The sequence below is a fragment of the Anser cygnoides genome, chromosome 4, assembly GCF_040182565.1.
Source record: "Anser cygnoides isolate HZ-2024a breed goose chromosome 4, Taihu_goose_T2T_genome, whole genome shotgun sequence".
NCBI lineage: Eukaryota > Metazoa > Chordata > Aves > Anseriformes > Anatidae > Anser > Anser cygnoides.
Window position 1 is genome coordinate 74,897,584 of NC_089876.1, and position 25,901 is coordinate 74,923,484.

The following is a 25,901-nucleotide window of genomic DNA, read 5'->3' on the forward strand; positions in this document are numbered from 1 at the left end:
TATACTCTCCGTGAAAGAAATATTTTGACATTTTCCAATTTATTGTAGTACTGAACATTTCAATTAACTTTCCCAAGTACTCTGTATTGCTATTTTCTTGCACAAAGTCTAATCTGATCTGGACACTTATTTCTGCTTAATTCCTAACCACATGCCATCAATACAATTATAAATTAAAAACACTACTAAGATTATTTGAAGTAAAAAATGAAGTAACTTCTGATCTACTTTTGATAGTTCAGCATGGGTGTGTTTGTAATCAATACCCATTTTTCGCACGTACAGCTTTTCATTCTACATCTCAAAAATCAAAAAGTAGCACAGCAGAGACCAATGTATAGGGAAAGTAATTTGATTTTACACAGTGCCTTTCATTGCCCAGCTGTCCCTAAGCACTTCACAGAACAAGCCTTCTAGATGTACCACCATACAGAAAAATACAGCAGCTGCTCTGTATTCTGAGAAGAGCTTACCTGTAACCAGATTCATTTCACATTGAGAGGCTGCACATGAACCCAAGGACAGGGAAATGTTTACTTTATTAAAAAAAATAAAAAAGGAAAAAGGAAAAAGGACACTGTATCTGTAGGTATAATGTAGCACGGTATCTTAGAATTCTAAATTCTAAAGTACAGCAAATAGTACTGTAAATGTAACTGTAAAAAAGGAACAGTTCTAAGTATATGAGGTTTACGCTGCATTTCTTGATACCACAGCTTTTACCTAAACCATGTGTATAAAACAGTGCCAAACTTTATGCAGATGGGAGAAATCCACCTATGCACAATGCTGAGGCACAAACTGAGATTCTGAGATTTTTCCAAGTGAATGGCGTTTACATACTGGACAACATTCTACAGCACGTTCTCTAAACCAAGAAAATTATCTCCTAAAAATCAAAGGGATATTCCCAAAGGTGAAGGTATCCTTACTAGTAACTTATTCTTTGTAAATAAAAAAGTTAGCCCTCTATGGTAAGCCACAGACTATTTTTTTCAGTTCTCTATCTTGCAGTTTCATCATGTCAGCAACATTAACGTTTTGTTTCAGTCATTGTTCAAGTCAGACAATGCTCACCTTTGGTCTCAGTAACAAGCTGGATAAAGCTGTCTGTCTATATTATCATTTCCTTTCTTTCTACTTAACAGTTGGCTTTTTGTTTTTGTGGTTGTTTTGTTGTTGTTTTTTTAAAGAACACCGTGGATACAGACTGGTCAGATTTAACCCTGCAGTAAAAAACATGGCAGATATTTTTAACATGAAAACACAAAGCTTGGTTCTATACAATTTATTAATCTTGTCCCACTGAATGAGGAATTATCAAAAGCCTTCAGGCATACACAATTCTAAAAATGGAAGCTTTCCATAAGGAAAGTCCTTCCTGTGTGATGAAACACACAACTTATCAAAACAGGATGTAGTACACAGAGCACATGTGCATCCTTACTTCAATTGTTATAGCGTTACCCCTTCCTAGTTGAATTACTCTTTGGAGCGCAGTTGTATTTGTTTTGTGTTTTTTTTTTTTTTCAAAGCAAATATGCTTTGTCCATAACTGTGTGAAGCAAGCAGAAACAACTGGTCACAAAAACGAATACAACTCAGGAAATCGTGCACAGCTGCATATTAAAGAACACGGTAAACCGCTAAGCCTATTACATAAAGATTATTGTCTACTTGAAAAGGATTACAGTCAGGGTGGCCAGACAAGCCCTGAGATACCATTTAACACAGTCTTTTATGCACCTGATGACTGGATTATTCCAAAACCTGGAGAGCAAGGTTGAAGACACCTTATCTCCCATCTCCTTCGATACTCTACTCCGTGAATGGATCAGAGCAATCCTGGAGGTCTGAGATTCAGAAACAAACATGCAAGCAAACCCTCCTCTTCCCCTTGCTCCACCCTACACAAAGACAGACATAGAAAGGAAACATTAATTTATAATGTCAATGTTTATTTACATGAGAAAAGGTTTACACAATTTGAAAAGTTGTTTCAACCAACAATTAGTGCATTTGCCTGTCTTCAAAAACGGGATGGCTTAAGATTTGGATATGCGGCTTCAGAACGCTTCAATGATCACTTGGGGAAAAAGTACCAGGAATCAACTAAAACGAAAAATACACATCGAGATGACATTAATTCTGTACGACTAGCCAGTCACACACTCTTCAACAAGCAACATGCTGCCCTTTCAACCATCTCCCCTCCTAACAATACTTCTGGGCGAGCTCTCTCCCCAGCCTATGGAAAGCCTATGGAAAGCCCATGGAAAGCATGTCCTCACAGTAACTTTAAGAGTCTGCTGAAACAACTTTGCAACAAGCTTCAACGCTGACTGAACCATCCCTGGAAAAAAATCAAAGGTTTGTTCAGTTGTTTGTCAAAGGTCTGAGATGCAATACTTCAGTAAATAAATGCTATTTATTGACAAGCCATATAAGGGCAAATGGAATGCAACTTGCTTTCCCATGACATGGACTACACAGATGTTACTTTGCAAACAATTTGGAACTCGACTCACAACTAAGTTTCTCTTAGTGTTTCCATAACTCCTTCCATCTCAAAAAGCGCATATGTCTTCTCTATAGTTCCTGCCAGTGGAGAAATCTCTTTTCTTTCTTTTTTTTTTTTAAAGTAGTTAACAAAAATGAAATTCTAGGATGCATTCTTATTTCTTGAGTAAAAACACATGTTCTATTAAAATGAAAACCGGTCATAAAAGTAAAAAGAATTTTGTCTTTAAAAATCACACTTGAGAGCTGTGGTTATGACACCTGTAGGAAAAGGGGCTGTTTACCTGATTAGCTGGCTAGTGTAAAGAGTGACAAAAGTAAGACAAAGCAACCTTTCTCCTTTAGAGAGAATAAATGACACGCATCTACCTTCCACGATCAAAGTGATGAAAAAAATATTTAGTCTTCTCATCTTTTTATGTGAACTACACTTTCACTTATCCTTAAAATCAACCTCCTCCCACAAACAACCCAGGAATTTCTGTCCATGTAATATTTAACAGAGGACAGGCATCACAGTGACAAACCACTATCATCATGCTTATGTGCATAAAAACACCCTTTTTAACAGTACGGTTTCTATGTTAATTTCTATAGCAAATGATTAGAGGAATCATACGGCATTTGGGGAAAAAAGAATATACCTTCTGGGGAAACAGGATCTCCATTCACAGGCACTGGTGCCTACAAAACAAACAAACAAACAAAAAACTTTATCAGTGTTTTGTTTCACTGGTAGCACCCAAACCCAAAGGTATTTTACTGCTGAAGCTAAGAGGTACCGATAAAACCAGATCTTTCTGTTGCCCTCACAGGAGAACTTTCTACCTTACAAACTTTTTTTTTTTTAATAGCTACTGTACAAATTTATTTGTTGCTCATAACTGGCAAATCAGACAGAATAATAATGAGCGACAGATTAATACCTTACCTAACATAAAGGGGATACTCCTACTGCATTGTCTTTGAGGATAATAGGATTTTCTGTTTACATACTAAAGAGTAAAAAAAATGCCTTTCCAATTACGTTACTCTATGTTTCATTATAAGGTACAAATAAGAGAATACACACACAGAATTTACATTACATGCATGCAAACATTTTAAATCAATAGTTATACTCTTTTACAGCTACATTTTAACAGAGGAAGAGTCAGTTCTGTGGAGAGCAAGAAACTGTTTTAAAACAGAAGTCTGTCACTCTCACTCCAGGTCCATTTTAAAGCTGGACACACCACTACTCAGTAACAGTATTACACAGCATGTCCTGTCATACTACCTATAGGACGAGATTAAAGCCAGCTTTAACACCAGCTGGAAGCATGTTCCACACAACAAGGCTGTAGCTACTCTTACAGTAACCATCCTCCACTGTCCATCCCTCAGCTCCTCACAAACAGGCAAATTCTCCAACTAACTGATGGAGAAGAAAGAGAGCATCTGGGCACCAGCAATACCACAACGCTCACCCACACAAGTGAAATGAAAAACCAGGAGGACGTTGGCCTTTTCCATGACAGAAGCCCACCCAAATTCGGCTTACCCAAGCACATAAGCCCTGGACTAGTCACTTGGGCGAGCCACGCAACAAAGAGAGCCAAAGCAGTGTGTGTGAAGCTTCAGGAGAACAAAGCTGCAGAGCCAACACACCTTCTTCACTGAAAAGCAGAAATTCCTGCCTTGACTAAGAGCACGAGAAGGCGTTCAGAAGCACTTCTTGCAGGATTTTGGAGGACCCACGAGCTGTGCACAGTTTCGCACTCAAACTGCGCTGCGCTAAGGTGAAGTTGTCTTGCAGGCCTGGCTGCCTCCAAGCAGGCGGAGGGCCCACTCTGCTGAGCAGCACGTCAAATCCTCCGAGGAGAAAAGGGAACCTACAGCATTCTTTTCTGCCTTTACCCAGGGCAATTATGTGCACAGACGGGTTATAGCGCCTGGTCTGACAGGATGTGTCCGTATGACAAATGTAACCCAGGACTTCCAGGCCATACCACCAGACCACCCCACCTCTTCCCAGCAAAAACCAAAGCTTTATCTCAGGAGAACCAGCGGTCACTGTGTGCAAGCAGGAGCTTGCCACTTCTGAGATAACTGCTCAGAAAGTTTAAGATAAGGACTCAGCACCTTCCCACCAAGAACAGCTCAAAGCTTCACCCGATTGTACCAGGAACCTCTTCATGACAGAACGCTTCCATCTGGGACACTGCTTAAGGACCCCCCCCCCCCCCAGTCATCTGTTTCACAACTTGGCGCTGAACAGAAAATTCTGCTTCTACTAAATCCCAAATGGAAAAGCCCTCAAAGGAGAAAAAAAAAATGTAGGGGGAAAGGCAGTTAACAGACTTTCCTGCTTAGATCTGAATTATTCTAAACACACATGTTCAAATTCTGCTAGAGATTTTTTAAATTACCAAGAAAAGCCAAATATTTTCCCTTGCAAGACATTTTTCTGCATTTTATCAAGAGAGACCTCATCCAGCAAAGCTTTCCTAGTTCATTTTCTTTCCAGTATTATAAGGGAAGAATTATGTGATAAGTCTGAGAAACACTGCACTACTAACTATATATAGATTGTCTTGGAGATTTTCCAATTTAAAGAGTCCTCAGCGGCTTCTTCACAGAGCAAGTGAGCAAGCAGTTCTCAGGATTAATGTTAAACAAAGGTTTGGCTGTCCTGGTCAGTTTTACAGATGGCAACACTTAAAAGCCTGAAATAAACAGTACATCTTAGCACTAACACATGCAGCTACAAAGCTCTGTTCCTCCTGGGTTTAGTTTTCAACACGTACCAACAGCGAAGCTGAGAAAGATGAAACAATTTTCAGATGCAACGGAACACCAGAAATTTTCATCACCTAAAGTGTTACTACTCAATGGGTTTGTAGTTACAGGGGGCTGGTATAATTTTGGCTGGCTCAAACGTTCTGAATGTGTTCCCACATGCACGGATCATCTTCTGATCTCTCTGGGTTTGACTAGACAGCAACTTCAGCAGCCGGAGAATTATTCCTAGTTTGCCACCAATACAGATGACAGCACACATGCCCCCTGTCTGGAAACTAAGTCGGTGGAGTGGAAATTCCCCAAAGCCAAACCATTCTAGTCCCACACCTGTAAAAATAATGAGAGGTCAAATAACAGCAAAATAAACCCTATTGGTTTGAACAGGGCTACACCTTGGAAACTGCCCAATCAAAAATATCTGAAATTCTGAATAGAGCACTAATCCTTACCACGGTAAGCACTTGGTATGGATTTGTTTTCTATTTGGTTCTGAGTTAGAGTTCTCTTGCTCACCATAAAAAGTGGTTTACAATACTTTCTGCTTTTTTTGTTGTTTTACAATTCAAAATACCTGATTTGGGGCAATTACCACCCACACAAAAATGTCGTAATGATAGTCTGACCCAGGAAACAGAAGTGTAGGGAACCTTCCCTCGCTGCACAAGTAACTCAGAAATTTTGCAGTAGGCAAAATATCTTTCTCACTGTAATCGCATACAAAATCTCTACCTCTGCTTTCATCCAGAAGTTAATAAATGGACATAAATTAGAAGGAAAATGTATCTGCTTTTAGCTTGAAAACAAAACAAACAACAACAAGCAAAAAACCCACAACCAACAAAAAAAAAACCAGACACAGGCAGCTTTCATTTAAAATTACCACAGCCATTAAAATTCTGCAGCCAACGCTCACGTACTTTCACTTGTGTTTGAAAGACATGAGTGCCTGACAACCCAAGTGGGCAGAGTAGTGTACCAGACAAAAGGGTATCTGCTTAAAATATGCAAGTCAACTTCCCCGCTTGTATTTAGAGCTTGACTGTCCACCATTCATGTTTCAAGAGCATTTTACTTTTCTTAGTTACCAGAGATTGGAAGCTGCATGTAGTAACACCAGTATTTAAACCAGCATTGCATCTTTTTTCCCTGTCTGAAAAGTACCAAGAGACAGTAGCCTAAAAAGAAAAAACATACTTAGAAGAAACTGAAACAGAATGATGGAAAGGAGTATGTGATGACTTCAAAAACCAGTATCAGTTAAAGAAAAACAATGTTGAGGCACAAAAAGCCAGGAAGTGATAACATTTGATAAAAAGCCAAGCGTTCAAAATAAATAAGACATTAAAGTTTGATATAGAGTACTTATTTTATAAACTGGTTTTACTATCCTCATCCCCCCAACAAGGAAAAAGATTTATTTTTAATTAAGAGACAAAATAAAGGATACTGCTAATTTGGACAGATAATTATTTACCTACATGCTTCAGAAGTACAAACAGCACAGAAATCAAACAAAACTATTCCTTTGAAAGTTTGTCACCATCCAAACTAAAAGTACATTTGCACTTGAAATTTCAGTTGCATTTCAAACACGCATGAAACATTGTTGTAAATTTTGATAAAGAGGCAAGTATTTGCTTACAGCTGTGACAGACATGTCTAAAAACATGTTTGAATTCCAAAATCAATTTTTCTTTCATTGAAAGCTTACAGTCCCATTATTCAACATGGGTCCAAACACATTTACAAGTACAAGTGCATAAATGTACTTTTAAAGAAATGCTGAAAGCAAGTGAGTTGAGCAGAAGTTAGATTTGACACTTCTTTATGACTCAAACTGACTTTTCTGCAGCTGAGTCTTATTTGTGGCAGAATACCACTCAAGACAACATTCTTATTAGAAGTTTTTTGTTGGAATGTTACCTGCACAGAAAGATGCCATCTCCTTTAACACCTGAACTTCCACTATCAGTGTGACTACCAAGGCAGAATACTGACTGTGTACAGCCCTCATCGATTAGCTACCCAGGCAGATACGCACATGTGCAAAATACTTGCTATGCTGACAGGGTCATGAGCACAGACAGAATCACAGTATATGTTAAAAAAGAAAAGAAAAAAAAAAAGAAAAGTAGTACTTGGGGGTACTTTTCTCCATGTAATTTCTGGTAACTTTGTTTAAATTCCATCATCCAAAACAGCAAATTTTAAAGCAGAAGAAATTCTTCTCCACTAGCATTTGCACATGAAAGCATCAGATCTGCAGGACATTTTTCTCGCCTGAACATAAAACCTGCGTGTTTTAATTTTATGTTAATTTGCAAAATATGACAGGCATTCTTTAAGAAGCATTCAAAAAAAAGCACCCCCCCCCTTTTACAGCAATGCATTTAATTATGCAAGTAGACAAACAAAGGATCCCTTTAGTGATTAGGGACTACAGTCAGCTAGTCAATGAGTTCTAACACTGGGTGGTAACTCATGGCAACAGGGGAGACAGAGAAGACAGCAGGCTAGATACAAATAGCAGTCCATCTTGCTATTCAGGATCAGAAGAAACAGTGCTGCAGAGAAAAAAAAACACACCAGAACGGTAATGAACCTGCCAGAAAATACAATTGGACCACTGCAATAGAAGGTTTATATTATAATGCTTACACTTTCCTCACAATCTTTGTGCTTTTCCTTTTACTTTATAGCTTAAATTCTTACATAATTAAAGAGCATTTCAGTCACGGAGCTCTGAGTCTTCTTTCCTTTTTATCACTTTTGAAAAAGGGTGGAAAAAAAAGTAGATATTATCCTTACCGACTGCACAATTGATCGGGCATCCTCCTCACTGCAACAAAATGGGCTGCCACTCACCAGAACATTCATGCTGAAAAATAAAATTAAAAAACATTTTATCCATCAGTGGAAAGCAGCAGCACACAATTAGTACCTATGGAAAGGAAACACCTTCACATACAGAGCTCGGATATATGTATCTCTGTCATGAAACAAGGAAGTAAAAAACACAAAGTAACAAGTAATGCTGGAAGGGAATGAGTGTTCCCAGTGCTGTTCTTTGTTTCTTTGGGTTTGGGGTGTTTTTAAGGCTATAAATTCTATGCTAATGTAAGCAGTACTCACAGTTACTTCTGGCAGCTCACCTGGGTACAGTTCAGAGGACCACAGTTAATAAACTAAATCCCCTCAAAAAGTCAACAGCGAGATTAACATTTGTAGGAGTTGAACACCACCTAGATGGCTAGCAGGGATGGCATGAATATCCCCTTGTCTCTCGTGCTTTAAAGGACGGCTACATTCTACAGCAAGCCACCCTTGTGTTACAGTAACCTGCCTGGAGCATTTAGCAAGAAAAATAAACAAACAAAAAAACACACAGAGGGAACTCCAGGACTAAATACTTTGCAGGTAAGTTTCCCTACAGACTATGGATATGTATCCTTTCACATCAAAAGTGAGTTTGGTCATGAGCATTTAGGGTTCTACACAATAAATGGCATGAAGTTCAGTTTCTCAAAGCAAGACTCAGTTTTTAATTATTTTTAGATTGCATCAACATAAAGCTCAAAGTACCCCTGAAACAATCAGGAGCCAAGTTTGAGTACTATCCTGGAGTATTCTTGCAGTGCTACAGCAGAACTACCAACCTCTGCAACTGTTAAGGTGTTCAAACACTTGCAAGTCACATTTTTCCAGCACAGTAGAAGAGGAAAGTGACTGTCTGAACGCAGCCTTCCCCATAGCCTTTGCCCTCTGGTTTAGTCAATGGCAATCCACATCCCTTGGAAAGCACCACGCAGACACCTGCCCACTCTTCAGGGCCTCTGGTGCCAGAAATGCTGATGCAAGCCCCTCCAGAGAGCTTCACGAAGCCCACTTCCATTTAGATGAGGCCAAAAGCTGGTGATGAGCAGCAATGTGGCATTCCTGAAAACTACTAAATAACACTGACAAGGTTTGCATGGGATTCTGAGATACTCCCCAAATGGCACCAAACATTCTGGGGCCATTACTATGAAGTTTAAGTGATCTGTGTCACTTTTATACAACCAATGTATTTTCTGAACTGCTTACCAGTATACAATCATCATACAAGGTGTAATTAGTCAACTACACTCAATTATTAATTAATTATCAATTAAACACATGAGTATTCCTGTTACCTCAAAGTAAAACCTAAGCAGTTCATGCACAGCTGCCACGTGTTGAATACCAACAGTCTAGCACAATACAAAGAGGAAAGATGTGTCTGGATACTTACCATTTAATAGTACCTCCATCAGTTTTTTTATGAAGCAAAGCTTTCCAGTATTCATGAGTGCATTTAATAATTTCAACAGCAAAATCCTAGTTTACATCGAGGAGAAAAAAATATGATTTAAAAGGTTATTAAACAGACCTAGTTTATTAAGACACACTGTTTCATGTGTTACTTTAAGGGGCCTCCTTCGAGGCCTCATTAAATTTCTGGAAAATCTAACACCATTTTTTTTATGAAAAGAAACGAACTTCACTATCTGTCAAATACACTGGCAACACATTCAGGACTTTTCCTCAGTGTGCAGCCAGAAAACAGGAAGCCTGCATGAAAAAATGAAGCCAGCGCTAGATGCTAAACAGACACCTACAGCTGTAGAAAACTGTACCACGTCTGAAATGGGACAAAGTGCGTGAGCTGTGCTCTTCTGTTACATGTGCCCATCAGGGTCAGAGTTAAGGTTTCCCCTCTAGTGGCAAAATCTGCATTTACTTCATTAATTGCCCAATCATATACTTGAGCATTTGCAACAACATAACATGTCAGCTGCTTAATAGCTTTTGTTTGCTGAAAAACAAAAGTAATGGGGGGACAACGACAAAAAAGCTTTAAAAAATAAAAATAAAAAAGAGCCCTCAGTGTCCAGATGATGATATCTAGACTGGCTTGCAAAAAGCTGCCAGCAGAACACTCACATTTCCTAACAAGGAGTGACTTGGCAAAGCGCCCCTGGAACATTGTGAACTTCACCAGAGCTGCTGGAGCACAGCCACAGCCGCCTCACCACATCCTGGGTCTCCAGAAACGCTTGAGAATTATTCAAGTGCTCCCAACCAGCTATGTCGGGGCATTTAGTGCCTCGAGCCTGAATGGGATATACCCTGTTAAAACTGTCACTACAGCAGAATTACAGAGCAGGAAAATTTGAAAGAGTAGTTCCTGGGAGAACAAGGAAGAGATCAGGTTATCCATCCTTAGAGCTTTGTATTTGATTGATTTAAAAGACAGCTTTAGTGCAGAGGGGAGTTGGGGCATCTCTTTAACCAGACAAAACATGCAAAGTTGTCTGTGCTGGTTAGAAGGCATTTTACAACTTTGATAGCACGCTGCAAGCTGAACTAGCTGACACATGAACATCATTCATTAGGAACCTGTGATTCTTCGCCAAAAAAAAAAAAAAAAGCCTACAGTGTACAATACATGATTTGCAAAGCATTTTGACACAGATCACACACAATTTCCTCTGGAAAAATCCTGACATTTTCCTCGGCAAGGTCTATCCCCAGGCCCACTTTCAAACACTGGCCATTTTTCCTGTAGCATGTTTAAAAAGCCATTCATTTTTTCTAAAAAAGGTAAAAATATTTTTTAGCCTTCAAGCCAAAAACAGCTCAAAATGGTCTTAAACAGAATTACTGGGAAAAACTATACCTTGAACAAATACCAAATATGAAAAGATCTGCAGCCTGTTGTCTATCTTGAATTGCACAGCCTTGAAAAATATCCAGAAAATTTATCAATCAAGACTCAAAAAAAGTATCTGAAAAGACTCTCTGCTCACTCCTCTGACAGGGAGAATGAAAATGCTGTGACAAGCACTACAAAGCTACAGATGCACATGGAAGTCTTGTCAGGACTGGGACTGCATGTTTGTGTTTTTTTTTTTTACTGACTTTAATACTATATGTATTTTCCCCGATAAAGTGAAAGATAGTACACATTATTTATTCATATCCTAACACATTGTATTAAAAAATGCTTCATTTAAAAATTCTTTTTGTTCAAGGTTCTCCTCCTTTCCAAATCCAAGAACTCTACAATGTATCAAAGAGGCCATAGGAGAGAAAGACGCGTCTTTAATTTTGAATTATCTTCACCTTGCCTTTAAATTCTCCATTAAAAGCAAACCGATTTTCTGGTTTACCATCAGGAACTTTATATAACCGGAACCACTCGATCGTAGCTTCAAGGTAACCCGGCTTGTGCTTCCTGACATCATCAATATCTGCAGGTTTGAAAAAACAAAACAACAACAAAAAAAGGTCATTTTTACTCACAATTTCTGTAACATTAATTTTTCAAAGTCTCATAAAGGATTTGCAAGCAATTTCGTTTCATTGAGTACTTTCAAAGTCATTGGGGAACTTCACTTTATTACATTAGCTGCCCATAGCTGATATTTTATGATTTCACCACCGCACTACCCAGGTAAACCAGTTGCCTCCTGCTCTTCATTAATTAAAACCCAAAGGGACAATGAATAAAAGGGCCATAGTTATGGCAGGAAAAGAAAGAAAGTTCCAAATTTATAGGCTTTCATCTCAATAGCTACCTCTTGCAATACTTAGATTATTCCATAAGATTTTTTTCCCCGGCTACTGTAGGTTCTACAGGCATTTTTTGATAATGGAAGAATAGCAGAGAAAAACAATTTCAACACACGGATTTTAAACCAGTATCTCAAAACTAAATACAGGCTCGACTTTTCAAAAGTTGTATTAAAGGCATACCTCTGCTCTTTAATTCCAAATTCAACCCATTAGATACATGAAAGTTAAGTGCCAAGGGCATTAAGCACTAACTTTGCTGATAACCCCGTGATATCTGCATCCGTGCACAGTGATAAGCGAGTTCTGCCTTTGCCTCTGCAGTCCTCCTGTGCAAAGATGGAACAGGAGACAAAGAGGAACTCACGCCATGTGGGGGGCGCCCCTGGGAGGCGGCGCTGCCTGTTGCCCCAGTGGGTGCAAGGAGATTAAAAGCTCACAGTAACACTGCTCGAGGGCTGTACTTCCGAGGCAAAGATGCACTTTGTGATCTCAAACATTTCCTTCTGCTGCGCATATCCGATGTTACTTGGTCATCCTGTGAGGAGGCTACCACCACTCCTGTCACCTGCAGTAAGGTGGTCCTCGACTGCCTGAGTATCAGCCCCCTGGCAAATTAACCCTCTGGCATTACGTTTATGTGGAAAAGCCCTGAGTGCAATCTTACCTGATTCTGATACAATAAAGCATTTTGCCCTTTCTAGAAGCCAAGTACTTTTTGCAGCTGGTGTAACCCTTCTCTCTGCATTTATTTCCCTCCAACAGTCATTTCTGACAGAAATGGGAGCTGACTTTTTATTGCTATGCTTTGTATGAGGTCCTCCATTTATTATATAACCTCACTCTGCCCAGGCCACCTTCTGTAGTGCTCTTCTCCTTCTCTAGTGTTTCGCAAGTTACTTGCTCATTTCTCCCTTCCTGTTTTCCTAGCATCTCACCCTGTCTCTCACCACACTGCTCGCCTGTTTCATCCTATTCTCCAGCAGACATACCTTGCTCACTGACAGCTCCTGGTCGCCAGTGTGACTGCTGATGGATGGTCTTCTGTCTACCCAGCTCCCTTCATTGCTAGAGATTTTCCAAAGGTGCTTAGTCTGTGGGATTAACACCTATCTGTGCCCTTTCCATCTTCAAGTGCCTAAACGCCTCCTCAAAATCTAGTCTGAGCCCAAACAAGGACATTCAAGTATTTCCAGAGAACAGCACAAGACTTTTTACCTTCTCTTACTAGACACCGCTCAACTCCATAGAGGCTGCTGAGGGAGATGACTTGTGGACTCAACTGTGAGACCAAACGTCCATGAGAAGATAGGCTGAGCACACACACACACCTTGTAGATGCCACTCCCGAATTCCACTGGATCATACATTACCCACAGAATAAAGCATAAAACCCTGAAGAACCCTACGTAAATTTTTGCTTCTGCACACACTTAATAGAGCTACGTGTTTATGGACTCGGAGTAAAACACAGTTTGAACTTGGCTGCTGGCCATCTGCCTGTAGAAGATTAGGGAGTTTCACTGGCAGAATCCCAGAAAAAAAAAAAAAGCAAGGGCATGTAAGGCTGTGCTGAAGGCAGGTCTTTTAGCTGGAATGCAGATTTAAGAGTACAAGAAGCCTTTCACAGAGGTCGGTAGAGGAGACCAAAAAAGAAGGAATGACTTTGAAAAGGGTGGTTTTGGTCAGAGGCAGGATGCTTCTTTTGGACCCTAATAAAACTACAGCTCCAATTCCAATCAGTTGCAGGGCTCCAGTGTATCATCCTGTTCTCTCCAAGCAAGGGAACATCCCTCCTCCCATCTCGAGCCCTTGTGATCTCCTCTTCTTGTGAGGTTTGAACTCACGATTTCAAGTACTTGCTGAAGAGACAGTATCTCCTCAAGTCTGTAAAGCAAACCAGGCTGCCGCAGCAATTTCCTTGACTCCCAGTGGTGGATGAACTCCAGGTTTCTGTCTCCGGTCACTGCTTAAATTCAAGCATACTTTCTCAGACTGCTGCTCTTTTTTTCTGGTTCCTGTTCCAATAAACCTCTCACCTAACTCTGCTTCTCCATTCCTTTTACTTGGCTATTTGCCTCCCATTCCCATAAAAATTGTTCATCAAAAGTGCTTGACTGTCTTCTAAGTGACATTTGAGCCCCTCCCCATCTGGCATTCCTTATTTATAGGCTTTATTTATCTTTGTTAAAAGGACCCAACTAACAGAATAGGCTTCGGGGCAGGTTTTCATTACCTCCTTAAGACAGGGACAATCACCTCCATGGACAGAATGATCTCTGTGAATTTCACGTTCTCACTACTGAAAATATAGTTCTGATTCAGTTTACCTAAGCCAGGTATAGTGCCGTAGCATTATATGGCCCCTAAACTACTGACTGCTGTGTATTCTGAGGACATAAGAAGAGGGACAGTGGTTGCTTATGTTTCCCTGGTTCCTTGCAAGCTATTCTCCTTCACCCGCCATGCTTCACTTCACTTTTCCTTATTATGATGGCCAGCTACAGGACATCAAGTGAAGCTTACGCTGCTGACAAAAAAAAAAGGAAACTGCATTATAATGGGAGCTGGTGGGCAAGCAGCAGGAAAAAGCGCAACCAAAAAAAAAAATCAATCCTGTTGCTGTGGAGTCAGCACACAGCACAAAATACAAGGAAAACAGCAGCTCTGCCATCATTCAACAGCTACCTCTTCAGTTTATTAAAAGGCACCATAGAAAAGCTTAGAAGACAGCTTGAAAGACACTTCCTTTGAAATCCAAAAAGCATCTTAGGGGCATCAAGTGGAAGAAGAGAAAAATATCTTCAGATAACAGAAGAACAAGCAAAGAAAGGTAGAAGAAAATATAATGATAAGCAGTATAGTAATATACCGCACTCCTACCTACAGAAGCCAGTTGTGTATTATGAGGAAGAAGAAACAGGTAGGAGTTAGACGTCCTCTCTGCAGCAGACAGTGACCCTGACTGCTTGCCTTTCCTCAGAGCTACGAGCTCCCACTGATACAAAGGAGGCTAAGCATGCACGGAAGCAGCAAGCACGTACCTAGTCTAGTATGGTTTCATCTCTGCAGGCAAGCCCTCAGAGTGGCAGAGACCAGCAAGGTCAGGCTCCTGCAGGTACATTTTCAACATGTATCCGCTAGCTCTGCGTGGCAATTTCTTTATATTGCCTACACACGACCATAGATCCCATTTTTCTGGGCACAAAAGTTAAGCAACAAGGGTTAAAAAGAATTGGCTAATCACTTGAAGGGTTGCAGTTGAGTCTCAATAAGGAAAATCTCAAGAGGCTGGCACAAACAACTGCTGCTAGCTCTCTGTCAAGAGAGCGAGCCAATGCAAACGCGGCTCCCAATTCTATCAGGCTTTACAAAAGGGAGCAACAAAAGCATTTGTACAAAACTACCATTTTTAGTACAACAGATGCTGCTTCTTGCAAGCAAAGCTAAAACAACATGCTTGCAGCAAGCTTTCTAAACAAGGTCTGTGGGAAGGGAGGACATATGTTTTTAATAACATCTTATAAACATTTACAGGAAGCAGCAGCTACATTCCATATAAAGGCATTTGGTGTATTTTGTGCAGCATGGTGTGAGGGAGTAGGAGGGGAGCCCCAGTACAGATAATTAATTCCTTTATATTTAATGCTTACACAAATCCACATCAAAGGTTTTCAGGGCCTCTGCTGCTGCTCTGCATATAAATACACTAATATGCAAGGGTATATAACAATATACGGGACAAAGTGTGCAAGAGACTTTTTTGCCATTGAGGGTTTGATCACGTAAACTCAAAGAGCCAATCTGGAGTTGTACACTGGCAAAGCAGCATAGTAATGGAGCACAGTTAACTATACCACTGCCAGCGAAGCTGGCAGAAATCGCCAACTGCTGTTGAACATATTCAGGGCTCTTCCCAGTGAGCAGTGGCGTAAAATGGTTGCTAAAACACCAGGCAGGTAAATCATCTCGGAAATACCATCCAGCATTCGGGATTTGCCCGATTCACCTCAGGCAGGTAAAATGACCTTTTGAGAGTCAGACCTTCCAGTCTTCAGTCTTTCTGCTTCAACTGCGGGTCACTTGCAAAACCTCTTGTCCAACACAAAGATGCTGCACTCATTTAGACCAAATTACAGCACCAAAATATTGCTCACCCTTCCTGAGCCCAATCTTGCAAAGCGCATCAGAGATGTATGTGAATTTCAATGCCTTAAATTCAATCCAAATTATGAGATAAGCAGACAGGCAGCCTTTCCAGTCCAAGAATCTGTTTCTTCTCTTGGCCAGTATGCTACATGAAAAAAAAAAAAAGCCAGGCCTATTATGCTGCCAAGATTTAGTGTTTCAGTATGCTGGGAGCTTTTAGGCCCTCTCCTAGACCCTGGTCTGAAGGTACTTTGCTGGCCATCTGGCTAGCAACTGCCTGAGCAGAAAGACAGCGCAGTGGTTTTCAGGCAGATACAAAGGCAGATCTTATTGAAAGAGATAAATCTGAACATGTCCAGGTATCAGTCTAAAAGGAGGTTTCTCATCCAGACACCTGCACCTCATGTACAGCTTGTATCTGGAGATTGTCCCTGCACCCAGCCATATTAAGTGCTCTAACAAAAAACAGGTTACCTTCCAAAAGTCGGCCCAAAGACACTAAGTCTCTGCTATTCCCACCAATGACACCGTTCCCACTCGAGGAGGCGCTGAGCACTGCTTATCGTTCCTCTGGGTCGTCACTATAAACTAGAGTTTTTCATTGCTCTGCGTGAAAGAGGCAGTTCTAGGCAGGGTTTCCAATTTAAAACAGTATTTATCAATAAATGCCTGCAGGACACAGTAAAGCGGAGTGCGATGAATAAACAATGAGGGCTGTTCAGAAGTTGGGACTGCTCAGTTTTAAGTTCTGTGAAGTCTCAGAAAAATCAATTGCACTTACAAGAACGATCACAATCCCAGAAGGAGAATATACAGAGTACCTGGGGTGTGCTTAAAGCAGCAAGAGGAGTTAATACACTGCGCGGGCTCAGGATGGGGTTTGCAAGTAATCACCACTCTGGTGCCTCGGAATTATCTTTTCCAAATGTTCACTGGGGGCTGTGCACATACTGAGCTGAAAGTAAATGCGATGATTCTCAGTCCAATTCAAAATGTTTAGCAAATGATATAAAAACGACTGGACAGACAGAAGGCAACTCTTAGCCTCATCTTTCCCTAGGAGGCCACTACTGTAACATAGCAGCACATCAATTATTGACGGAGGTATCGGTTTTATCCGTAGCTGCTGTCCCTTCTTGCTGAAATAATTAACATCTTTGGGAAGGGGGAAAAAACAAGTATAAAGGGACATATTGTACTGCCTACTTCAACAGATTTGTTTGTTTTCAGAGCGAAGAAGGACTGCTGTTAAACACTAAGCTAGTCATGTTTTGGGAGAGCAGATGAGGGGGGCTTTTCTCTCTCTCTTTTTTTTTTTTTTTTTTTTAACAACTCCAACCCTGAAGGGAAATTGTTTAAACTGGATAAATATTTCTCCTGTGTTCTGAAGCTCAGGAAGGCAGCTCTTTTCTTCAGGTTTTGCATCTGATAAGAACGGATGCACACAACAACCACAGGCAAGGGTTTGCATTTAAAAAAAAATAAAAATTAACAAGACTCTTACTCCCTTCCCAAACAAACCAAAGAACCAGCCAAAGCTGTATCATAGCTAACACAAATCAGTCGTTACCTTAAGAAAAAAAAAAAAAACATAACACACAAACCAGGGCTTTCAAATGAAGTTACTTAACCCAGTGATAGAAACTGTCTCAGTTTTACTTCTACCTACTGGACTCCTTTTCCTTTTAAATTCTCTAATCCAGTTTTCTGATGAAACTCTCACAAATTATTAAGGAAAAATAGGTAAGAGTAAGCAGAACACCACACAGAAATAGGATGCTAACTGCTTATCTTTAAACCACTAATGCTTATACCACATTATAGAGATTTAAATTGAAACTAACATTAACAGCAAACTATTACTTACTATTTCCTTAAGCTGAACTTATTACTTTCTGCCAAATTAAAGAATCATAAACGTTATTTAACAATTCATCTACCCCACTATTTTAATCAGCATCAGCCCAAGAGTTTCCTTTTCCTCACTGCCTCTTCTCCCTTTCTTTCCCCACAACTCAAGTATTCCCCACGTCAAAGCAACCTGCAAGAAAACCGAATGCAGGGCCAGCCCAGTGATACGCTTTACGTTCAGAAATCGGGAAAAAGTTCCAATGGCTGAGAAACATAATTCCTCCAAAAACTACAGGATACCCCTACTCCTAGGGAAAGGCCGTTCTGTGCCTCGGAGACACCTGCCAACAAAGAAGAGGCTCTGACCATACACACCTAATGCTATATATGAGATTTTTGGTCTCATAACAATCATTAACTTTCAGCCAAAGCTCACTTCATTATCGTGATTCCCAGTATGACTGCATTTGAGAAAGTGAACCTCTGTTTATCCAGAGAAGAGTTGCATTTTACCTGTGCTGTAAAAACCTAACTCCCTCCAGGTTTACCATAATTGTATCTTTTTCTTTAAAAAAAAAAAAAAAGGAATATACCTCACACTCTATTCACACTACTGCATATAAGCATTTTACTTCTTGAGTTCCATTTGGATACCAGAAGCAAGGTCACAGGGAGCACTGCACGGATTATTTCACCCTGCAAAACTAGTCATCATCAGGGCTGGTACTAGGGTGATCTGCTTCAGCAGCTTACGCTGCAAATTGCCAAGCTAAAAGGTGAAACCTAACTGCTCTTATTAGGCAACAATCCCTGGAAGTAACCCAGTTACAAATGACAAAACGTTGGAAATGTACAGCCCTTCTCAGAATGCAATACAACGCCCACGAATACAAAAGGAAAAAAACACTTTCAGCAAGGAAAACAGCGTACTACGTCATCTGAGTGAGTAAATATGTACTACTACAAAGGAAGTAAGGCTAATTTTAAGAGGTCACTTTCTAAGGGAATTGTGTTTACGAAGTCAAAAGACTTTCTGCCTGACACGCCCTCTTGAAAACCTCAGTGAACCTTTAAAATGAAAATACACATGCCCTTTTTGAAGGAAACATCTGAATTTAAACAATGAAAAAAAGAAAGTTTTTGCCTCTTGACTATCTACCTCTTCTTCTCCTGCATGGCTCAAATTCAGGTACAATTGTTGAAGTTGCTGACACAACTTGCTATAAGATAGGTAAAACTATACTTACCGTGGATATTCTGGGCTTCTGGGTCATCCACACCGATGGCAATTATCTTCCAATCTGTCTCTCCTTCATCAACCAGTGCTAAAACACCCAACACCTTCACTTTAACAATCTCACCAGAAGAACGAACCTGAAAACAGAACGTAATCTCAAAAAGATTTGGAAAATGCTACACGGAATTCATCTTTTATGTTGCAGACAAAATGGTTTGCTACCTGATCATGCCAGCAGCTAACAGAATTACAAGATCAATCTGTAAACCTGATACACATCACCTTCACGTTAACAGCCTTTCTCCTACCTTTTCTATTCTTAAACCTTCTCTTCTCCCATCAGCGTTTAGTTAAGAAGACAACAGAAGCTACAATATTTTTTCTTCTCTTCTACCCTACCTCCCCATGCACTTTCTTGATCTTTGCCCCAATCTGCGAGTCAAAAACATCTCTTATTCATTTTCTAGCTCCTTCATGCCTGTTGATTCTCTGCTTTCTCAACTGTTGGTTTTCATCTGTCTCTTGGACACACACACACAGCCACCCACCCACCCCCAAAAACATGAGCACAACTCTTTTTTGCACTCTCCTGTGGACCTTTTTCACACCAGGTAATACTTCCTTTCAACTCTTTCTGGATCCCCTCAAATTCAGCTTTAGGTTCCTTCACTCAAGTGAAGCCACCTTTGCTAAGGTCACCAGTTAAATTTCCTTTTACCTTAGATAGCTCAAGAGATCCCTCATCCAAACTCATTAATTTCATTTACCCCATCTTTGGTACCACAGAGAATTGTCACATTTTTTGCTGCCTCCAGATACATGGAATTTTCTTTCAGTGAGCTAAACCTTTCCCTTACACCTATTATTGGTGTTTGCTGTGCCTCTTTTTCATCCACCCACTCCATATCTCTTAACTGCAACAGGTTCTTCTTCTCCTCTAAAGAGGGATCTGCTTCTTTTTGCACCCATGAGAAAACTTAAACCTACCCCCTAGTTGGGTTTGACCTTATAATCTTACGTGCATGACACTGCCATATTTCTTCATCTTTCAGAATACTAGTCTCATCTTTAGTGCTGCTAGCAGGGGAAAAAGAAGTCTTCTTTTTCCTTCCTCAAAATCTTAACCCTCTCCTCCTCCATCCAAAACTCACTGTCCAGCTATACAACTTCAGAGTGTTCACTTCCAGCTTTCTCTTTTATCCAGCACCCAGACTTTACAAGATCCTTTTTTTCCCCTCCATTTTTTGCTGTTGTTTTTAAATCCACCATTTTCTTATCTATTCTTAGACCCTCTGCTCATATTTTAGTCACCCCAAGACCGACTACTGCTACCTTTTCTTGTTTCCCACCTGCCATTCTCTTTCAAAAACTATTACCAAATCATTAAATTAATCTTGATAAAAACCAACCTTTGAACCGATCTCACAAACATCAATAGGATCATTATCCCCACAGCATCCTGTAATGTCATCTTTATGGTTTGGATCTTCCCAGGTCTGTCAAAGGAAAGAGAATTATGAGTTACCAACTGGTCTGCAATTACAATTCATCTAACCACTAAATTACTGAGATTAATAAGAACACCAATAAAAATGTCAGCTTGCTGAGAACGGACTTGCTCAACAAAAAAAAAGAAAAAAAAAGAAACAAACTCCTAACAAACCATGGACTGAGGATGGATAACAGTAACAAATGGATCAACTGCATCAAAGACACATAAGACACTTTATGATATTGCAGTGATCAAGTCATCAGAGGAGCCAGAACATACATTTTTCTGGTTACCAGCACTTGTGGGATTAAACTATATTCTACAACCACATTTTTACTATACTCTTTAGATACACCCACGCTAGTGTAAGTTGCTTTCAAAATCATCTAGACTTTGAGCTGCCCAAGCTCCTGGGTATGGAATTGTCAGCATCCAACTGACTCTGTAAGGTTCTGAATTTAGGTCTGAAACATTTCTGAGTTTTGCATACAAAGATGTGCACAAGCCCAAGAACTGCCAGCAGCTTGAGACCAAACAAGGTTCCCTGAGAGGTAAGTTCAAATCCCTACTCTAAGCAGTATATGAGCAAGGAATCACAGCCAGCTTAGTATAACTTTATAAAAAGGCCAGTACATGTTTTGTCTCTTACTTGCTTGGAACGAAAGACATCATTCTACAGTTGAGAGGTTTTTCTGGTAAGAATTTTAAGACCAATGAGGTTTTGTGGAAAAGATGTTAGAAAACCATCTACAAGGAGCTATACTGCTAGCTCCAGCTGTCCACGGTCAAGCCTCCAACTCATACTCTTGTTCTTGAGAACTTGACTGATGCTACAACTGTGAAAAATAAATGGTCAGGTATTTAGATAGCAGCATCATTACCAGAAAAAATGACAGAAGTGGAGTCAAGAGAGAATTTCAGCCTAAAACTTAGTTTTCCAATATTCTTCCAAAGCACTTATTTAAGGCTTCATTCTATCAGTGCCATTCTCTAGCCCCGCTGCACCTCTCCACCTGTAGTTTCTGTAAGAACAGAAGGGAAGCTAGCTAGGAATGGTAGCGTTACCTAGACAGCACAGCAATTCCTGCAACAATTACACTTCTGGAGTAACTTTTCTTCTCTGTTCCAGAATATAAAACAGCAGCCACAAATATGTATCTTTTAGCTATATGCTAGGGCTGAATTTCTGGCAACTGCTGACTCTGATGAAAAGTCCTCTTGAGACAGTGGAGACCCAGAACTGGATCAGGCCCAGGGTTTGTGAGAGTAGCTAGTAAGAATCTGGAGTATTGTTGAGACTTCGACAAGTATAATGATCCAAGTGACCTTTTAAAGTCATTACAGGGGAAAAAAAAAGGAAAGACAATTATCTCCAGCTGTATGACTGACAAGGTAGTAAGGGGAGCTGAATGCATCTCTTGGGGAATGTGTCATCAGTCCAAAATAACGCACTTTGTGCAGGAAAATATTTAAGTGTTCAATTTTGGCTTTGTACGACGGCACAAACAAATTTCAAAATATTAAATGGAACTCTTGGTTCCCAACAATGCCTACTTGGAAACTCGGACTACTCAGACTGCTGACTGGATAAAGACTTCATTGTCCTCCTCCACCACCTACCTGATATCTCCTCTTCAGGGAGGAAATATGTAAGCAGATTTTCAGGAGTAAACTTTCACTGCTCATGCATTTAAGTGTAAAGAAATCTTTTTTTAGTTTCATCTTGATCTTAAATACTATTTTAAATCCAATGTGTTATTCAGAGTAATGAAAAAAAAAAGTTTTAAAACTTCAATTATGTTAAAAAATTCAGACATTAGTTGTTTTTTTCTCCAAGACTCAAACGAAGTTTTGAAAGTGCCATGATCAGTAAAGTCTCCGAGTTCAGAGCAAAGTTAACTAAGGCAGTTGAGGTTTAATCTAAAGAAAAAGTCCTTGTGTTCCTCTTTCTTAAAGATATTAAGAAATAATACCAATTAACATTCATGCTGCAATACATGAAGATCCTAATGGAGTTTAAAAATGTCTTGCTTAAACAGGAAGGGGCTACTTGAACAAGTATTTTGAATGCAAGACCACAAAAGTTTAATTTTTTCACTATGGTACACAGATGCAGGCTAAAGACTCAAGATTTCTTGGTCATTTAACTCCTTCCTGAAACTGAGCTTGTATTTATACCCACACCCGAATTCTGATCAAAATTTACAGACACAATAAAGCTCTACATAAAAAATCCTAATTTACAAATTATCAAAGAGAAACATCTCTCTTGCAACTGATTTGCATTCCGGCAGTACTCAGGATTTACAAGGCAATTTCCACAGAAGACAGAAAACTTTCACCATTATAACAAAAATGTTACCTGAGGGAGGGCACCATAATTCCATATATAACCCTTGTGAGGAAAGATATTTGCCACATATCGGAGCTTGCCTTTCTTTGTATCTTGTTTAATGGGATTCAACGGCTCCTCGGTGGCAATCTAAACAGATCGTGAAAGACAGAGAGAAAGAAAGAAGTGTCAGATGGAAAGCAATTCATTCCGTACCCAACCAGTTAGCTCCATCTGGGAGCATGTGCTTGTTGTTTGAGGAGTATTAAAAGCATGATGGCCTCACTGTAAATCTCGAGAGCCATGTTCAAAAAGCTGCTTATTAAGGTTTTAAATAACGCTGTGAAGTATGCAAGAAAAATGAATCCAGAAGAGAAAGTCATGAATTTATGAGGAGACCGTCACAGTCAAACACAAATACCGAAAGAAACCTAAGTCAGAGGCTCCTGCGCTTGAACTTTGGTACAAATTCAACAAAGATACAAATGGTGAAAGTTCTTCAGACAACAGGGGCTTTGACAGCAGCAGGGGAATTGTTTCAGCGTCATCTCACCCACCCCCCGCTCTTTGCTCTCCTACTGCATACACCCCTTCTCTCCATACCTCTCAGCAAACAAATGCTTTTTTAGTAGGGACAAGCTCTGCACAGCTACCACAGGCCAACTTGTGTTGGCTTGGAACAAGTTAAATTAGCATTAGAAGGTGTTTTTACTCCTGCAGTAGTGCTCCCAGAAGGACTGAGCTTAGCTACTTATTGCAAAGCAGTTTATTACTGCCATCATCCCCCCAAAACCTCAAATACCAACCCACTGCCGTGAGTTACCTACCACACGTTAGCTAATTCACCTGAACTGTCCTTTTGCCACTCCTCACCACAACAAAACCCATGGTAGCTTGACTCACCTGAACCAGCTCACATTTGTTACAGGTTTTGAGCACACAAGCTCAGGCCATACCAGCTTGTGCTCACATCCATTTTAACACCCTTGTCGTTTAGCTAGAATGCCAGAAGCAAAGTCATCCCAAATGAATTCTTCTTTTTCGGACCACACTGTCCTGTCAACAGCAGGCAGTTATTCCGTAAGTAACCCCCCAACGTTTCTGTTTTCACACCTGATTCTACCTGCTTCCTAAGTTAATGGTAAAGACTCTGAATATGCCACCTGGGATTTTGACAGAAGCGGAGCTCAGCACTCTTTTCTCTTGATGTGAACTGGTGCAAAGATCAACTGACAACAGTGGGCAGGGACCAATAAAATTCCATAAAGAGCACCTTGAATAAAATCTATGGAAGGACAAGAGAAATGCAACACATTCATCCTACAGCGAGGTTTAATTTCGTGCAGTCTCCATTCCAAGTGAGGGAATCTCAGCACAAAGACGCAGACAAGAGCTGGTGCTGGCACCATAACAGAGTCTGCATTGAAGGACTGTCAGGCCACGATGACAAGGCAAGACAACTGTTTGCCTTACTTAACACAGGAACCTCCAGGTCTCTTAAAAGTTATGTATTACATCTGAGCTCCAACCAAGCCAGAAAACATCCAAACCCTCTGATTTCTGAACCTCACAGGACAGCAAACCTCTCTACCCTCAACGTAACGTGCCAAGAAAAGGAGAGGGAGAGCAACATGTGCTTTAAGCAAGGACTTCAGTGGCAAAGGGAAACTCTGAAAAAGAGAGCTCAGCTTCCACAATAAACCATCCTAAAATACAAGGCAATTATCCAAAGTAGCCCTACTTCTAGAATTAAAACTCAGGCGACAAACGCAGTTCAAATGGTACTCCAGCATCAGGGAAAGGAGAAAAAGTTCTGAACCAAGAGGCCAGGAGGCTCTTTGGTGTTATTTTTAGTAGTCGAAGTAGTTTAACAGCTCAACCACAAAATTCCTTGAAAGCATCTGGAAAGCATTCCTAAAACTATTACAAATGTTCAGGAAGGTAAGAAACATCCTGGTGAGATCTGTTGTTTTCACCAACTCCACGAATGAAGCATTACTCAGCTTCTACATTGTAAGAGCAGAGGAACAACCACTGGGCTCTCCTTTCGAAACATCTTCCAGCAGGAGTAGATACTTCGAATGAGTGAGGCCCTGACGTAGTTTTTGTCACAAGGAAAGGTTTTTTCATTTGCCACTCCTTTTGTCAGGACACAGCCTATCACACTACCGTTTATATGCTGGAAGTGAGAGGACTTAGAGCCTCTGAACCAAATGTTTTACAAGCGAGCAGCAGTACGACTGAGCAGCCCAGCACTCTAGGGCTCTGCTGCAGGTGCGCTGCGCTCTGCTGTCTGGGGCTGGCAGGAAGCAGTGCTCACCTGCAAAGGGGAAACAATTACAACCTCAGCACCTTCTTTAATGGCAACGGAAACGTCTGTATGCACAACTTAATATTTTAACTGAAAATTTTACGTATAAAGAGCAATCCACACCGATTAAACTCTGAATACTGAAACCCACTGCGCTGCCGTAACTTTCATCAATGCCCATATATTCAAGGTATTTTTCTTACTTACCTCCATTTTTGCGTTCGTCCAACGAGGCACTTCCACGATCATATTAAACAGGACCTAAAACAGAAACAGTGAAAGAACTGAAAATAAAACCCACCTGGTAACTAACGTTTTGCAGTAAGAAATTCTCTCTTCTGCATTCAGCTGCACCAAATCTCACTATTCCAGCTGCTTTTACATAAAGCACGCTTCGCTTAGTTCCTCACAATAATACTCAACCTCCCCAGTTCATCCTCCACCCCCATTCACCTCTGAGAATGCAAACAAGGAGTGATGGAAATACACGTGATGCTTTTTATTCCAGTATCAGTATTACCCTTCACACAGTGTTCAATAAGCCTGTGGAATGGTTCGTGACGAGGCAGTGCTCAGGCCACTAGGAAAAAAGGATTGGACATTTCTATAGGAAGGAGTCAGCTTCCCTCAG

The 25,901-nt window shown here is 40.4% G+C and overlaps 1 protein-coding gene across 2 annotated transcripts in view; it reads right to left on the bottom strand.

Annotated features, from left to right (window-relative positions):
• Positions 1-1,505: 1,505 nt before the first annotated feature.
• PPA2 (inorganic pyrophosphatase 2) overlaps positions 1,506-25,901 on the bottom strand; it is a 36,286-nt gene continuing 11,890 nt past the window's right edge. Inside the window, exons 4-12 of one of the 2 annotated variants that reach the window (XM_066996862.1) lie at positions 25,478-25,531; positions 22,990-23,109; positions 20,545-20,631; positions 19,146-19,272; positions 11,449-11,576; positions 9,575-9,660; positions 8,113-8,182; positions 3,165-3,204; positions 1,506-1,907 (exon numbers count right to left, since the gene is read on the bottom strand). In XM_066996862.1, the coding sequence (XP_066852963.1) occupies positions 1,861-1,907; positions 3,165-3,204; positions 8,113-8,182; positions 9,575-9,660; positions 11,449-11,576; positions 19,146-19,272; positions 20,545-20,631; positions 22,990-23,109; positions 25,478-25,531 (759 nt within the window). In that variant the 3' untranslated portion in view covers positions 1,506-1,860. Of the gene's footprint in view, positions 1,908-1,937; positions 2,113-3,164; positions 3,205-8,112; positions 8,183-9,574; positions 9,661-11,448; positions 11,577-19,145; positions 19,273-20,544; positions 20,632-22,989; positions 23,110-25,477; positions 25,532-25,901 lie in introns of those variants that run through there. The other variant, XM_048066467.2, reaches the window with a different exon arrangement.